At 46.0% G+C, this 17,296-nt stretch overlaps 1 protein-coding gene across 1 annotated transcript in view; it reads left to right on the top strand.

Moving 5' to 3' along the window:
- Positions 1-17,296, top strand: part of LOC134958769 (calcium-activated chloride channel regulator 1-like) — a 171,792-nt gene that overhangs the window by 69,334 nt on the left and 85,162 nt on the right. The window contains exon 3 of the mRNA XM_063941505.1: positions 13,262-13,399. Within this exon, the coding sequence (XP_063797575.1) occupies positions 13,262-13,399 (138 nt within the window). The remainder of the gene's footprint in view (positions 1-13,261; positions 13,400-17,296) is intronic.

Below are 17,296 nucleotides of genomic sequence, written 5' to 3'. Positions count from 1 at the left end.
CGGGTTGTTATTGTTGTGAGCCGTCTGTTCAGAGGCTCCTACGTTTGTCATACTGTTAACTGGGTTTAGATCACAAGTTATACGGTGTGATTGATGTGGCTGGTATGAGTCTTACCCGGGATTCAATATCCTTCCTTATTGTGTACGCTCGTCCGGGCACAGTATCCTAACTGAGGCTTGGAGGAGGGTCATAGGGGGAGGAGCCAGTACACACCACCTGATCCTAAAGCTTTAGTTTTGTGCCCTGTCTCCTGCGGAGCCGCTAATCCCCGTGGTCCTGACGGAGTCCCCAGCATCCACTACGGACTACGAGAAATAGATTTATCGGTAAGTAAAATCTTATTATTATTATTATTATCCTTTATTTATATGGCGCCACAAGGGTTCCGCAGCGCCCAATTAGAGTACATGAATAATCAAACAGGAAAACAGCAATTTACAGTTGATGACAGTATAGGACAAGTACAGGGTAAATAAACATAGGGGGTCATTCCGAGTTGTTCGCTCGTTATTTTTTTCTCGCAACGGAGCGATTAGTCGCTACTGCGCATGCGCAATGTCCGCACTACGACTGCGCCAAGTAAATTTGCTATGCAGTTAGGTATTTTACTCACGGCATTACAAGGTTTTTTCTTCGTTCTGGTGATCGTAATGTGATTGACAGGAAGTGGGTGTTTCTGTGCGGAAACTGGCCGTTTTATGGGAGTGTGTGAAAAAACGCTACCGTTTCTGGGAAAAACGCGGGAGTGGCTGGAGAAACGGAGGAGTGTCTGGGCGAACGCTGGGTGTGTTTGTGACGTCAAACCAGGAACGACAAGCACTGAACTGATCGCAGATGCGAGTAAGTTTGGAGCTACTCAGAAACTGCTAAGAAGTGTCTATTCGCAATTTTGCTAATCTTTCATTCGCAATTTTGATAAGCTAAGATTCACTCCCAGTAGGCGGCGGCTTAGCGTGTGCAAAGCTGCTAAAAGCAGCTTGCGAGCGAACAACTCGGAATGACCCCCATAGTTACATCAGCAGATGACACTGGAATAAGTATCAGGTGGCAGAAGACTGCTGGAGTTGATGCAGTTGAAGATTACTTTATCTGTCACTCACTGCCTCTCCGTCTCCCACTTTCTCTCCCTGTCACCAACTGCCTCACCCTCTGCCTCCCCACTACATCACTATACATTATCCTCTCTCTCCTGTCACCCTATACCTCTCCAAGTCATCACCATCTCCCTCTGCTTCTCCCTGTCACCACCCCACTTTCTCTCCCCATTACTTTTTCTGTTACCCTCTTTTTTTTCTCCATTGCAAAAATCAGATTCTAATTATCATTTATCCAGCATCTTCTAGAAGATAATAGACCTAACTTGATTGGTTGCTATGAGCAACATCTCCACTTCTAAAAACCAGCACTTTAGTAAATATACCGCTCTGTCTCTTCCCTGCGTCAATACCTCCCCATCACCCTCTACCTCTCTAAGGCACCACCCTCTGCCCGTCATATGAATATGATACTCCCTTTGAGGCCACGCCCCTTGTTGCAGGGCCATGCTCTTGGGAGGCCACAATCACTTTACCAGCCCCCCCTGCGTCATTTTACTCTGGACTTGTCCCTGTGCGTATGTGTACATAGTTGTGAATGACTCTGCTTTGGCTTCGGTGGCCATCTACTGTATCTCCTTTTCTGAGCGGCAGCTTACATGCAATGATTAGCAATTCCAAAGCCTAAAATTTCACAGCTGTGTAGGCAAGCACATACAATCATGAATTAGGTCATTAGTCTAAAGTAAACCTATAAGATATCCTGTTTTAATTACAAGCCACTGCTCATTTTTTGTTGCATATTGAAATGTTATTTCTTGTAATTTCAGGTTTGTCTTGTTTTTCTTATCTCTCCCAATAAAGAAAGCTATGCTGCCAGCACACATTGAAATACTTGTTCATGTTAAATTCTGATTACCTTTGGTATTAACTTCCTTGCCATTTAAAAAGACACAGTACACTGTAAGTTTATGACATCAAATCACAGGTAAACTACACATTGGCGGTCATTCCGAGTTGATCGCTCGCTAGCAGTTTTTAGCAGCCGTGCAAACGCTAAGCCGCCACCCTCTGGGAGTGTATTTTAGCTTAGCAGAAGTGCGAACGAAAGGATCGCGGAGCGGCTAAAAAAAATATTGTGCAGCTTCAGAGTAGCTTCAGACCTACTCAGCGCTTGAGATCACTTCAGACTATTCAGTTCCTGTTTTGACGTCCCGAACACGCCCTGCGTTTTTCCTGGCACGCCTGCGTTTTTTCAAACACTCCCTGAAAATGGTCAGTTGACACCCAGAAACGCCCACTTCATGTCAATCTCTCTGCAGCCAGCAGTGCGACAGAAAAGCTTCGCTAGACCTTGTGTGAAACTACATCGGCCATTGTGAAAGTACGTCGCGCATTGCCATTGCGCCACATACGCATGCGCAGAAGTGCCGTTTTTTTGCATCATCGCTGCGCATCGAACATTTTTATCTAGCGATCAACTCGGAATGACCCCCATTATTCATTATGTATCAGTTTATTTGCATAGATAAATCTAAACGTATTTTTTTGCACCACAGTTGTGCAGCCACACACTACATTGATCTGCACAGCTGCAATGCTGATCATTTTTCCGCAAAGTACAAGGTAAGCTTCAAATAGTTAGAATTCTCTAGCTTTTTATGCAAGGGCAGATAGCTCAATGAATAAAGTGTCTGACTGCAATGCCACAGGCAATAAGTTTGAACCCCGGTATGTCAGCATTTTTAAATGTAATACAGGACAGTGTGACTGACAAACAAAGAGCTCTCAATTTAAATTCAAGAATGTTGTATACAGTAGGTACTAGCGACGGAAGGAGACGGAGTGGTCAGGAGATGCTGGGCTTCATAAAGGGAGGAAGCTACAAATGAAAGTAATTAAAACAGAAAAGTGACAAGTGTCACCAACAGTGTCCCCTATCCTGCAGCACTATGATCAGTTATGGCCCTGGGGTAGTTTATGATTCATGTGTGTAAACTTTAATAATAGAACATGTCATAACATTGTTGCAGAATATTGTAAGGTTTATCTAAATTAATTATTGACATTTAAATCATAAAACCAGTAGTAGTGACACTACTTCCTTATCTATACTAACTATGGGTGTAACACTGCTCTAATTTGCAGGAATTCAAGTGTTTGTGAAATTCTGATCTTATCTGTGTGTGTATCTTTTTTATTTGGCTTTCTACACCTATTTATGTAAAATCAGTTCATACTGAAGAATTTATGTTTTGGAACAGCTGTCATTCTTGTTTGAATGAAAAAAGGGGAGGGGGGGGGGGGGAAGGGGTTGACATTCCAGTACTCTACTATGTAGAACTGGGACAAAGTTTCCTCCATCGTCTTTAGAGTGGGTAGTGAAGAATAAATAAAATAGTTTAAAAAAAATTGGTTTACAGATTACGCATAAAGTATTATTCTCACCTTTCCTTGGTATGTCTAATGAATTGGACAGTATTTCACCGCTGTTCTCCGATGGTTGCTCTGTAAGAGATGGGTGTCGTCGGTAGTATTGAGTCTTCTTACTCTCCAAATTCCATGAAAAGGTGGTGGTAAACAGTAATAGTGTTTATTGTTCTCCACATAAAATAAACAGGATGCAGTTAACATCCCAGTGCACTGGATACCAGCGGTCAGGTGAGCCACCCCGGAATCCCGTCACCGCACCGATTTCCGGCGCCAGAACCCAACCGGCGGCATGCCGTTGGTGAGTATTGAGGTGAGGGTTATGGCCTGGGGGGTTTAGGGTTAGACACTACAGGCGGTGGTTAGCCACAGCTGCAACCTCCCCAAGTCTTAGCCCTAGCTGCCACCCCTTCCGATTAGCTGTAGTCGACATCTCCCACTATGTTAGCTCTAGCCGCCACACCAGGTGGGTTAGGGTAGGGGGCAGGGGAGGGGTAAATTAATTACCCCGTCCCCTGTTTGCATTCTAAAAGTCGGGATGCCGTGGTCAGTCATGTGACTGCCAGCATCCCAACCGTCTGCATTTAATATCACACCCAAATAAACCAGTGTTTTATAGATGGAAATTTCACTCATATTTCTTTAGAAAAATCAAAGTCCGACATCCAGTCCACATCCATTATTTCTTAAATGTGTCCATTCCAGTACTTTGTCCTGGGTCCACTAAAACAGGAATCTGCCCATAAGATGTCGTTGCAATTAACCCTGATAAGAGAAGCCCTAAACCAAGTTTCTATCATGGTGACATAGGAATACATCAAACCTATATTTATTACACAACATATTAAATTTGAATGAAAACAACACAATACATCATGGGTGGAATTCAAATGTTTGAAAAGTCAGTTTGGTGTCTGTTTTTTCCTGTCTATTAGATAGATAAAAACAGACTCCCAACTGACTTTTCAAACATTTGAACCTCCCCCTATGTATCAAACATTTAACATTTAAAATCATCAAGAGAAAGAAATATGCAAGTATTTAAAAAGGGTGGGCGCTATGTTGGGCTCAAATCAACAAGCCGCTGTGTGGGTAGTAGGGCTTAGTCCGTTCCATTAATATTCCTAAAACACAAAAAGAAAAGAACACTGCACTTCTTTGAGGAATGAACACAATTACCAGATGAAGTGAAATTTAATTCAATGTTATTTATTTCAAATATATACTAAAAATGATTATATAAGACATCTGTTACGATGTATATCAGGTATCAAAAGATTAATTCGTGTACATAATGTTAAAAATTACAAACAATTAAGAGATATACTGTATGTAAAATTGCATTGAGCATGAATGAATGGTATATTGTCACCCCTAATAAATGGATTCCACGTCCACAATATTGTGGTAGAGTCAGTGGTGCAAGTAGAAAAAATGTCTTACGGGTACTGTGTGCGTGCGTGTGCAAAAAATGGGTGTGGCCAAATGCCACATGGGCGTGGCCAATGAAAATGGGGGCGTGGTACACATATGGGGGGAGGGGCAGATACACGTATGACCCCAATAGTGCCAGATACACGTTGCCCCACAGTGCCAGATATACATTGCCCCGCAGTGCCAGATACACATTGCCCCACAGTGCCAGATACACATTGCCCCACAGTGCCAGATACACATTGCCCCACAGTGCCAGATACACGTTGCCCCACAGTGCCAGATACAGAAATGCCCCCAGAGTGCCAGATATACATTGCCTCACAGTGTCAGATACACATTGCCCCACAGTGCCAGATACACAAATGCCCCCACTGTGTCAGATATACATTGCCCCCCGTGCCAGATACAGAAATGCCCCTACAGTGCCAGATATGCCCCCAGTGCCAGATATCCCCCAGTGCCAGGTATACATGCCCCCCCCAGTGCCAGATATCCCCCAGTGCCAGGTATATATGCCCCCCTGTGCCAGATATCCCCCAGTGCCAGGTATACATGCCCCCCTGTGCCAGATATCCCCCAGTGCCAGAAATCCCCCAGTGCCAGGTATATATGCCCCCCCAGTGCCAGATATCCCCCAGTGCCAGGTATACATGCCCCCCCAGTGCCAGATATCCTCCAGTGCCAGATAGAAATGCCCCCCACCCAGTGCCAGATATCCCCCAGTGCCAGGTATACATGCCCCCCCCCCTTCCCTGCGCACCGCTGCCCGCTGCAGTCCTGTCAGTCCTGTCTGTCGGTGCGAGCTCTGATTGGCTCACGGATCGGCGCTGAATTAAACTATGACACCCGCCGGAGACTGAGGGGAAGGAGAGGCGCAGGCTGCGCTCTGCTTCCCTCACATCAGCGGCGATGCGGCGGGGATGGCGGGTGCGGCGTGGAGCAGCAGAGGGAGGGAGGGAGGGAAGAGGAGCGGCGGTCCGTCGGTGTGGGTACGGCGTACCCACGGCTAAAATCTTACGGGTACGCCGTACCCACCCGTACCCGCCCACTTGCACCACTGGGTAGAGTAGATGTGTGCTGTTCCTTACTGAGACCTTGGCAAGTATATTCAAGTAGAAAATTGTGGGTGATGGGTCTTGTGGTTAGGTAGGGTCCTGATTTAGGACCTGGGGTCCTGTAACCAGCAGATGGCAATGCTGTAATTGAAGGAGTTCCCTGGAGCAGTGTTAGCTGTATCAGAAAAGACCTTGAAATTCACTGTCCATGTTCTACTGTACATACTGTCGAAAAGGCCTGGTTCAGGTCACAAAGAGGAGAAAAGCCCAAGTGGAAATACAGAAAAGTTTTGGGGTGCCACTGGCCTGACGTGTTTCGCTGGGGGGTTCCCAGCTTTTTCAAAGGTATCGTGCTCTTGTTAGTAGTAAGGTATTAAAAATCCTCAAACTTTCCACCTAAAAGAAATTCTAAAAGGTAACGTTGAGATTAAAGTTGTCTTATCAACTACTATTTACATTTTATTAGCCTGAGCACCATATTTTCCTCACAGCCTTGGCTGAAAATAGCTGACAGCTTGTGACTGGTCCTTCTGCACACATTTCTATGTCAGCGCAACAACATATATAGGTGAACTCATTCTGGCCTATCCAGACTGTCATTGCAAATGAATGCAGAGATCTTGTCCTATGCAATTAGCTCTCCACCAGGGGGAACCACCAACATCCACTGGACCTAAAATCCACCCAGAGTAGCTCTGTCACTGCCAATCAAGCACTGCCTCTGCTATAAATGGGATGCAGTTCAAATGAACCTGATACATCTCCATTATCCCTGACTGGGAATACATGAATAGTTGGTGGCTGACAGTAGATTTTCAGTCGACTTTGAAAATCAGGTATTTACTAAAGGCAAAATTAACTTAAAATCACCAGAAAATATACTTTAGACTACAAAAGACCATCAAATAGACCATTGGTACTTTTTTTTATAGACTTCTATACAAATCTCTCATTTACTAACAATCAGTTTGAAAACCAACTGAAAATCGACCCAAAATCACTAAAATTAATAGACACATCTGAAGTAGGTCTATTTAACTTCTAAAACATGTGCAATTGGCTAAAACCTCATTAGGATACCTATAAAAGTATACATTATGGATGATATACCGATGTTTTTGCAATTAAGTGATTATCGTTAAATTGAGCATGCATATGATAAATCAAATTTAATATTTGTGCATTAAATATGTGAAGAAAATAATATTGCCCCCGATAGGATTATTATTAAGGTTATTTTCCTCCGTCAATACATAATGTTTTCCCTCATTTAAAGTGTATTGGGAGTCCTCAGTTTCTGATTGGCAACATACATGTGGCGGCAATTCGTAAACCGCATCGTTGCAAAGCCCTGTATTTTAAGTTTGGTGGTTTGGAGGCGAAAACCACCGGTGAAGAATTGCTTTCTATTTAGTTTTATTTTACTATAATACATATAATTTGTTACCAGTATTTTTCATGATGTACATGTTTTCTGCCATTTACATAGTAACATAGTAACATAGTATCTGTGGTTGAAAAAAGACAATTGTCCATCGAGTTCAACCTATTTGTGGTCTCCTATGCATGATGATTTTACTAAAATTTCTGACTGATGCTGCTGTCAGCCGTTGCATTTTATCCCTATTTATAGTAACTATAATGCATGACTATGCACCATACCCCTGGATATCCTTATCCATTAGGAATTTTTCTCTGACGTCCTAGTGGATGCTGGGAACTCCGTAAGTACCATGGGGATTAGCGGCTCCGCAGGAGACTGGGCACAAAAGTAAAGCTTTAGGACTACCTGGTGTGCACTGGCTCCTCCCCCTATGACCCTCCTCCAAGCCTCAGTTAGATTTTTGTGCCCGGCCGAGAAGGGTGCACACTAGGGGCTCTCCTGAGCTTCTTAGTGAAAGTTTAGTTTTAGGTTTTTTATTTTCAGTGAGACCTGCTGGCAACAGGCTCACTGCATCGAGGGACTAAGGGGAGAAGAAGCGAACTCACCTGCGTGCAGAGTGGATTGGGCTTCTTAGGCTACTGGACACCATTAGCTCCACAGGGACCGAACACAGGCCCAGCCTCGGAGCTCGGTCCCAGAGCCGCGCCGCCGGCCCCCTTACAGAGCCAGAAGCAAGAAGAGGTCCGGAAAAATCGGCGGCAGAAGACATCCTGTCTTCACCAAGGTAGCGCACAGCACTGCAGCTGTGCGCCATTGCTCCTCAGCACACTTCACACTTCGGTCACTGAGGGTGCAGGGCGCTAGGGGGGGGCGCCCTGAGCAGCAATAAAAACACCTTGGCTGGCGAAAATACATCACATATAGCCCACAGGGCTATATGGATGAATTTTAACCCCTGCCAGATTCCACAGAAAAACGGGAGAAAAGGCCGCCGAGAAGGGGGCGGAGCCTATCTCCTCAGCACACTGGCGCCATTTTCTCTCACAGCTCCGTTGGAGGGAAGCTCCCTGGCTCTCCCCTGCAGTTACTACACTACAGAAAGGGGTTAAAAAAGAGAGGGGGGCACTAATTAGGCGCAGTATAACAATACAGCAGCTATAAGGGGAAAAACACTTATATAAGGTTATCCCTGTATATATATATAGCGCTCTGGTGTGTGCTGGCATACTCTCCCTCTGTCTCCCCAAAGGGCTAGTGGGGTCCTGTCCTCTATCAGAGCATTCCCTGTGTGTGTGCTGTGTGTCGGTACGTTGTGTCGACATGTATGAGGAGGAAAATGAGGTGGAGGCGGAGCAATTGCCTGTAACAGAGATGTCACCCCCTAGGGAGTCGACACCTGAGTGGATGAGCTTATGGAAGGAATTATGTGACAGTGTCAGCTCTTTACAAAAGATTGATGACATGAGACAGCCGGCGACTCAGCCTGTGCCTGTCCAGGTGTCTCAAAAGCCATCTGGGGCTCTAAAACGCCCGTTACCGCAGATGGCAGATACAGACGCCGACACGGATACTGACTCCAGTGTCGACGATTAAGAGACGAATGTGACTTCCAGTAGGGCCACACGTTACATGATTGAGGCTATGGAAAATGTTTTTACACATTTCTGATAATACCAGTACCACTAAAAAGGGTATTAGGTTTGGTGAGAAAAAACTGCCTGTAGTTTTTCCTGCATCTGAGGAATTAAATGAAGTGTGTGATGATGCGTGGGTTTCCCCCGATAAAAACTGTTAATTCCTAAAAAGTTATTAGCATCATACCCCTTCCCGCCAGAGGATAGGGCACGTTGGGAAACACCCCTTAGGGTGAATAAAGCGCTCACACGCTTGTCTAAACAGGTGGCACTACCGTCCCCGGATACGGCCGCCCTTAAGGAACCTGCTGACAGAAAGCAGTAAAATATCCTAAAATGTATATACACTTACACGGGTGTGATACTGCGACCAGCAATCGCCTCAGCCTGGATGTGCAGTGCTGGGGTGGCTTGGTCGGATTCCCTGACTGACAATATTGATACCCTAGATAGGGACAGTATATTACTAACTATAGAGCATTTAAAAGATGCATTTCTATATATGCGTGATGCACAGAGGGATATTTGCCGACTGGCATCAAGAGTAAGTGCGCTGTCCATTTCTGCCAGAAGAGGGTTATGGACAAGACAGTGGTCAGGTGATGATGATTCCAAAAGGCATATGGAAGTATCGCCTTATAAAAGGGAGGAGTTATTTGGGGTAGGTCTAACAGACCTGGTGGCCACTGGAAACAGCCAATTCCCAGGAACAAAAGCCCTCTCCCGCCTCCGCAAAGTCCTCAGCATGATGCTGGGGCTTTACAAGCGGTCTCAGGCGCGGTGGGGGCCCATCTCAAGAAATTCGAGACGTCTCCCCCTCGCCGTTTCATAAAGTCTGCTTTACCGACGTCTCCCTCAGACAGGGAGACAGTATTGCAAGCCATTCACAGGCTGTATTCCCAGCAGGTGATAATCAAGGTACCCCTCCTGCAACAGGGAAAGAGGTACTATTCCACACTATTTGTGGTACCGAAGCCGGACGGCTCGGTGAGACCATTTTTAAATCTAAAATCCTTGAACACTTACATGCAAAGGTTCAAATTCAAGATGGAGTCACTCAGAGCAGTGATTGCAAACCTGGAAGAAGGGGACTATATGGTCTCTCTGGACATCAAAGATGCTTACCTACATGTCCCAATTTACCCTTCTCCAAGGGTACCTCAGGTTTGTGGTACAGAACTGTCACTATCAGTTTCAGACGCTGCCGATTGGATTGTCCACGGCACCCCGGGTCTTTACCAAGGTAATGGCCGAAATGATGATACTCCTTCGAAAGAAGGGAGTTTTAGTTATCCCTTACTTGGACGATCTCCTGATAAGGGCAAGATCCAGGGAACAGTTGGAAGTCGGGGTAGCACTATCTCAGATAGTGCTGCGGCAGCACGGTTGGATTCTCAATATTCCAAAATCGCAGCTGATCCCGACGACACGCCTTCTATTCCTAGGGATGATCCTGGACACAGTCCGGAAAAAGGTGTTTTCTCCCGGAGGAGAAAGCCAGGGAGTTATCCGAACTAGTCAGAAACCTCCTAAAACCAGGCCAAGTGTCAGTGCATCAGTGCACAAGGGTCCTGGGAAAAATGGTGGCTTCCTACGAAGCAATTCCATTCGGCAGATTCCACGCAAGAACTTTCCAGTGGGACCTGCTGGACAAATGGTCCGGATCGCATCTTCAGATGCATCAGCGGATAACCCTGTCACCAAAGACAAGGGTGTCTCTCCTGTGGTGGTTGCAGAGTGCTCATCTTCTAGAGGGCCGCAGATTCGGCATTCAGGACTGGGTCCTGGTGACCACGGATGCCAGCCTGAGAGGCTGGGGAGCAGTCACACAGGGAAAAAATTTCCAGGGCTTGTGGTCAAGCCTGGAGACATCACTTCACATAAATATTTTGGAGCTAAAGGCCATTTACAATGCCCTAAGCCAAGCAAGACCTCTGCTTCAAGGTCAGCCGGTGCTGATCCAGTCGGACAATATCACGGCAGTCACCCACGTAAACAGACAGGGCGGCACAAGAAGCAGGAGGGCAATGGCAGAAGCTACAAGGATTTTTCGCTGGGCGGAAAATCATGTGATAGCACTGTCAGCAGTGTTCATTCCGGGAGTGGACAACTGGGAAGCAGACTTCCTCAGCAGGCACGACCTCCACCCGGGAGAGTGGAGACTTCACCCAGAAGTCTTCCACATGATTGTAAACCATTGGGAAAAACCAAAGGTGGACATGATGGCGTCCCGCCTAAACAAAAAATTGGACAGGTATTGCGCCAGGTCAAGGGACCCTCAGGCAATAGCTGTGGACGCTCTGGTAACACCGTGGGTGTACCAGTCAGTGTATGTGTTCCCTCCTCTTCCTCTCATACCAAAAGTACTGAGAATTATAAGACGGAGGGGAGTAAGAACTATACTCGTGGCTCCGGATTGGCCAAGAAGGACTTGGTACCCGGAACTTCAAGAGATGCTCACGGAGGACCCGTGGCCTCTACCTCTAAGAAGGGACCTGCTCCAGCAAGGACCCTGTCTATTCCAAGACTTACCGCGGCTGCGTTTGACGGCAGGGCGGTTGAACGCCGGAGCCTGAAGGAAAAAGGCATTCCGGATGAAGTCATCCCTACCCTGGTCAAGCCAGGAAGGATGTAACCGCAATGCATTATCACCGCATTTGGCGAAAATATGTTGCGTGGTGCGAGGCCAGTAAGGCCCCGATGGAGGAATTTCAACTAGGTCGATTCCTGCATTTCCTGTAAACAGGAGTGTCTATGGGCCTAAAATTGGGGTCCATTAAGGTTCAAATTTCGGCCCTGTCAATTTTCTTCCAGAAAGAACTAGCTTCACTACCTGAAGTTCAGACGTCTGTAAAAGGGGTACTGCATATACAGCCTCCTTTTGTGCCTCCAGTGGCACTTTGGGATCTCAATGTAGTTTTGGGGTTCCTAAAGTCACATTGGTTTGAACCACTTGAATCTGTGAAGTTAAAATATCTCACATGGAAAGTGGTCATGTTGTTGGCCCTGGCCTCGGCCAGGCACGTGTCAGAATTGGGGGCTTTATCCTGTAAAAGCCCTTATCTGATCTTCCATTCAGACAGGGCGGAATTGAGGACTCATCCTCATTTTCTCCCTAAGGTGGTTTCAGTGTTTCATCTGAACCAACCTATTGTGGTACCTACGGCTACTAGTGACTTGGAGGACTCCAAGTTGTTGGACGTAGTCAGGGCCTTGAAAATATATGTTTCCAGGACGGCTGGAGTCAGGAAATCTGACTCGCTGTTATCCTGTATGCACCCAACAAGCTGGGTGCTTCTGCTTCTAAGCAGACTATTGCTCGTTGGATTTGTAGTACAATTCAGCTTGCACATCCTGTGGCAGGCCTGCCACAGCCAAAATCTGTAAAAGCCCATTCCACAAGGAAGGTGGGCTCATCTTGGGCGGCTGCCCGAGGGGTCTCGGCGTTACAACTTTGCCGAGCAGCTACTTGGTCAGGGGCAAACACGTTTGCTAAATTCTACAAATTTGATACCCTGGCTGAGGAGGACCTGGAGTTCTCTCATTCGGTGCTGCAGAGTCATCCGCACTCTCCCGCCCGTTTGGGAGCTTTGGTATAATCCCCATGGTCCTTACGGAGTTCCCAGCATCCACTAGGACGTCAGAGAAAATAAGAATTTACTTACCGATAATTCTATTTCTCGTAGTCCGTAGTGGATGCTGGGCGCCCATCCCAAGTGCGGATTGCCTGCAATACTTGTACATAGTTATTGTTACAAAAATCGGGTTATTATTGTTGTGAGCCATCTTTTCAGAGGCTCCTCTGTTATCATGCTGTTAACTGGGTTCAGATCACAGGTTGTACGGTGTGATTGGTGTGGCTGGTATGAGTCTTACCCGGGATTCAAAATCCTTCCTTATTGTATACGCTCGTCCGGGCACAGTATCCTAACTGAGGCTTGGAGGAGGGTCATAGGGGGAGGAGCCAGTGCACACCAGGTAGTCCTAAAGCTTTACTTTTGTGCCCAGTCTCCTGCGGAGCCGCTAATCCCCATGGTCCTTACGGAGTTCCCAGCATCCACTACGGACTACGAGAAATAGAATTATCGGTAAGTAAATTCTTATTATCTAACCCATTCTTAAAGGTGTTGACAGATTCCGCCATTACAACTCCATTTGTCCTGTATCTCTGATATACTTCAATTTCTGTAAATAGTATACATTGCTATCATTTCTATTTCTTTATTTCTAAAATATATATTTATTTTGTTAATTAACTTCTTTGTGTTTTCTATCTTTGTTTTCAGGATATGATTACTGAAGCATCATTATACTTGTTTAATGCCACCAAGAGAAGGTTCTTTTACAGAGAGGTGAAGATTATATTACCTAGCACCTGGCAGTCATTCGATTTGCAGAGACCAAGTTATGAAAAGCATGCAAAGGTACTTAATAATGTATGTCTGTGAGTGGGTGTTTCTCTCTCTTTCTCTCTCTCTCTCTTTTGGACAGTGCCGTTTCTTGCGGCGGGCGAGCCGTGCAACCGCACGGGGCGCCCGCCGCTGCACTTTGCAGGTCCCGGTTTCCCTGTCCTCCGTCTTTCCGAGTACTCTTGCTCGGGGGCGGAGTTTCGCGGAATGAAGCGGTTGCGTCGTGACGTCACGACGCATTCGTGTCATTCCGCGAAACTCCGCCCCCGAGCAGGAGTACTCGGGAAGACGGAGGAGGGCTGGAAGGAGGAGGCGCGAGGAAGGAGAGACGGCCAACCCGAAGAGCGGTAAGATTCTTCATATGTAAGTTGTCTCTCTCTCTCGCCTTCTCTCTCCCCCTTCCTTCCCCCCCACTTGACACTTGCCTGCCACACTGTGTAAAATTTGGATTCTTGCCTGCGGCACTGTGTAATTGGGGACACTTGCCTGCTGCACTGTGTAATCGGGCACACTTACCTGCCGTAATGTGTAAATTGGGGACACTTGCCTGCCGCATTGTGTAAATTAGGGACACTTGCCTGCTGCACTGTGTAATTAGGGACACTTGCCTGCTGCACTGTGTAATTGGGGACACTTGCCTGCTGCACTGTGTAAATTGGGGACACTTGCCTGCTGCACTGTGTAAATTGGGGACACTTGCCTGCTGCACTGTGTAATTGGGGACACTTGCCTGCTGCACTGTGTAAATTGGGGACACTTGCCTGCTGCACTGTGTAATTGGGGACACTTGCCTGCCATAATGTGTAAAATGGGGACACTTGCCTGCCGTACTGTGTAAATTGGGGACTCTTGTCTGCCGCAATATGTAAAATGGGGACTCTTGCCTGCATACTGTGTAAAATGGGGACACATGCCTGCCGCAATGTGTAAAATGGGGACTCTTGCCTGCCGTAATGTGTAAAATGGGGACTCTTGCCTGCCTACTGTGTAAAATGGGGACACGTGCCTGCCGCACTAAGTAAAATGGGGACATGTGCCTGCGTAATGTGTAAAATGGGGACTCTTGCCTGCCGTAGTGTGTAAAATGGGGCCTTTTTTTCCCCCTGTGGTGGCCGTGATATCAGATGAGGCCACGCCCATTTTAATGAGACCACACACCCTTGTCGGGAGCGCGTGCGCATTTTTTGTTTTTAGATCTATGGGGGGGGGGGGGGGCGCATTTTGAAATCTTGCACTGGGAGCCAAATTGGCTAGAAACAGCCCTGCTCTTGGAGATGTATCAAAAAATAAAGTGGAGAAGTTGTCCATATTAACCAGTTTCTGTCATTTCATAGGGGGTCATTCAGATCTGATCGCTGCTGTGCGTTTTTGCACAGCGGGTGATCAGGTACTAAATGCGCATGCGTGTCGGACAACAACAAAGGGCACCGCTGGTCAGCAGCGGGATGATCGCATGGGCTTTCGCAAGGTGATTTACAGGAGGAAGCCGTTTGTGGGTGGTAACTGACCGTTTACTTGGAGTGTTCTGAAAAATGCAGGTGTTCCCAAGCGTTTTCTGGAAGGGTGTCTGACGTCAGCTTTGGCCCTGATCAGCCTGATGTGATCGCACTGGAGGAGTAAGTTCTGGGCTGCGCAGAGACTGTACAGACTGGATTTTAGCAGCTCAGAGTACACATAGCATTGCACACTTGCACGGCGAATATACACTTCCCCTGGAGGCGGCGACTATCTGAATGCAGGACAGCAAAAAACGCAGCCCAACGATCAGATCTGAATAACCCCAATAGACTGTGCTAGATTAATTATAGCTACTGTAGAAGCTGATCTGTTGCTATAGGTAACTTCTCCACTTTATCACTCCTTAAAGTTTGATACATTTCCCCTTCTATATTATTTCATAATCTTATGCCTTGACTTTTGCAACTTTTTCCTATTTGGCAGGCCTCTCAATCTGGCCATACATTAAACCAACTATCCAACTTGTTGGCTGCTTGGAAAGAAAATGTGGTCATGTATGGGATGGGAGCAAATGACAATCAGCCATTTGCTCCCAAACCCCAGAAAGCAGATTACATATTTTCAGGCAACTTGGTTAAATCTGATTTTAATTTGTCTAAACAATGTTTTGCAGGGTTTGGGAGCAAATGGCCAATTGTCATTTGCCCCATACTTTACCAGATATTAATTTCAACCAACCTATTAGTTGGATGGTTGGATAAATGTTGGTCTAGTGTATGGCCAATTTAGCCAGTTCTATACATCCTACAGTAAATGCAACAACCACACTAATCATTCTCTCTTGCTGCTTCTCTATGGGAATCAGTCATGATCCCGGTGGTCGTGATCTCGGCTGTCAAAATACAGACGGCGGAATCCCGGCACAGATCGGAATGCTGGTGCCAGCATCCCAACACTCAGGATCCCGATTGATTCATTACCGGCCCGCCAGAGAGGTTTAACCGCAAGAGGGGAGGGTTGAAAGTTTAGATTGTGGGAGGTGCCCTCAATGACACCACCACTGCGTACATTTCATATAATCCAAAAATACTGTTTTATACCTTCTTAGATGGACTGTGAATTGTGCATTGCCTCCTCTCGGATAGACTCTCACTCTCACCCACAAGACTTCTTCTGTGCCTCTATCAACCTACGTAATTCAAGTCTTTAAATAGTTTCTGAAAACCTGCCTATTTACTGTACTACCCCTTGCTCTTACATACTGTACAATATTTACACCAGCGCCATAACTGCTCTACCAATCTCCACACACACTTGGTGACATACACAGGCGATATGAACGATGTCGCTCATAAGTAAACGATATATCGGTCATGTCCTTTAGTGTGTAGGCACCAACGATGAACGATGCGCATCCCCGCAGTCGTTCATAGTTGGTTTTCCCTCGTTTAGCATAGCAAGCTAATTTGGACTGATCGTTAATCGTTGAAAATGAACATCGTCCAAATCGGAAACATCGCCAAGTGTGTAGGGCCCATACTGCTGGGTATACACTAGGTGATGTTACAGGTGTTCAAGTCGGTGCAATCAAATTTTTGTGTACCCAGCCTAAAGCTGCCCATACACCTAAAGATTTATTGTCAGATCTGGCTGGTTAGAACGAATATCTGGTAGTGGATGGTAACAAATGACAATTGACCATTTGCCCCGAAATGCCAGAAAACTGACAAAAACAGTCATTCAGACAATTAAATCAAATGGATTTAACCAATTTGTCTGACTGGCCATTTTTGTCTGTTTTTCAGTTTTTGGGAGCGAATGGTCAATTGTCATTTGCTCCTCTCCATCACCAGATTTTTGTTCCAACCAGCCAGATCGGACAGTAAATCTTTAGGTGTATGGCCATCTTTATAGAGAGAGATGTATCCAATCTTTTGAAGAGAGAAAAAATTATCTTTAGAAGTTTTGATACTTTCCCCCCTTCATCACACTCTTTCCTTTTGTCTCACCTCTGACCTTTATTATTACTAGAGTGTAATCTTACATAAACAAGGTTATCCTGACCATTTGTTTACGTGTCTGCACTTATTTTGTCTACGTTGCATATCACTGTATTATGTATGTCCTGTTTCCTCCACTGTTGAGCACTGAAACATCTTACTATTGCTATTCCTCCTATTATTGTTGTTCCCAAAATCTGTAATTTTTCATTCTTGTATGGTACTGCATACACTATGTTGAATTATATAAGTAAATGTATACATCTATAAGGAACATGCAAACTAGTGCCATAACTGGATGGCAGTGCTTCCTGTGCCTGCCTCACCCCTAAACCCATGGCATAATAAAGGCATACCAATGGTGGGCCAATGGCTCTTGGAAATAGCTCACTGCCGGAGTGCTCCGGACAACTTCACAGGCCGCAGGGTGACTGCCCATAGCATTTTTTGGATA

Source organism: Pseudophryne corroboree, chromosome 9 (assembly GCF_028390025.1).
Source record: "Pseudophryne corroboree isolate aPseCor3 chromosome 9, aPseCor3.hap2, whole genome shotgun sequence".
In the NCBI taxonomy this organism is placed as follows: domain Eukaryota; kingdom Metazoa; phylum Chordata; class Amphibia; order Anura; family Myobatrachidae; genus Pseudophryne; species Pseudophryne corroboree.
Note: the sequence above shows the minus strand (reverse complement) of the source record. Positions and strands in the feature narration are given on the sequence as shown.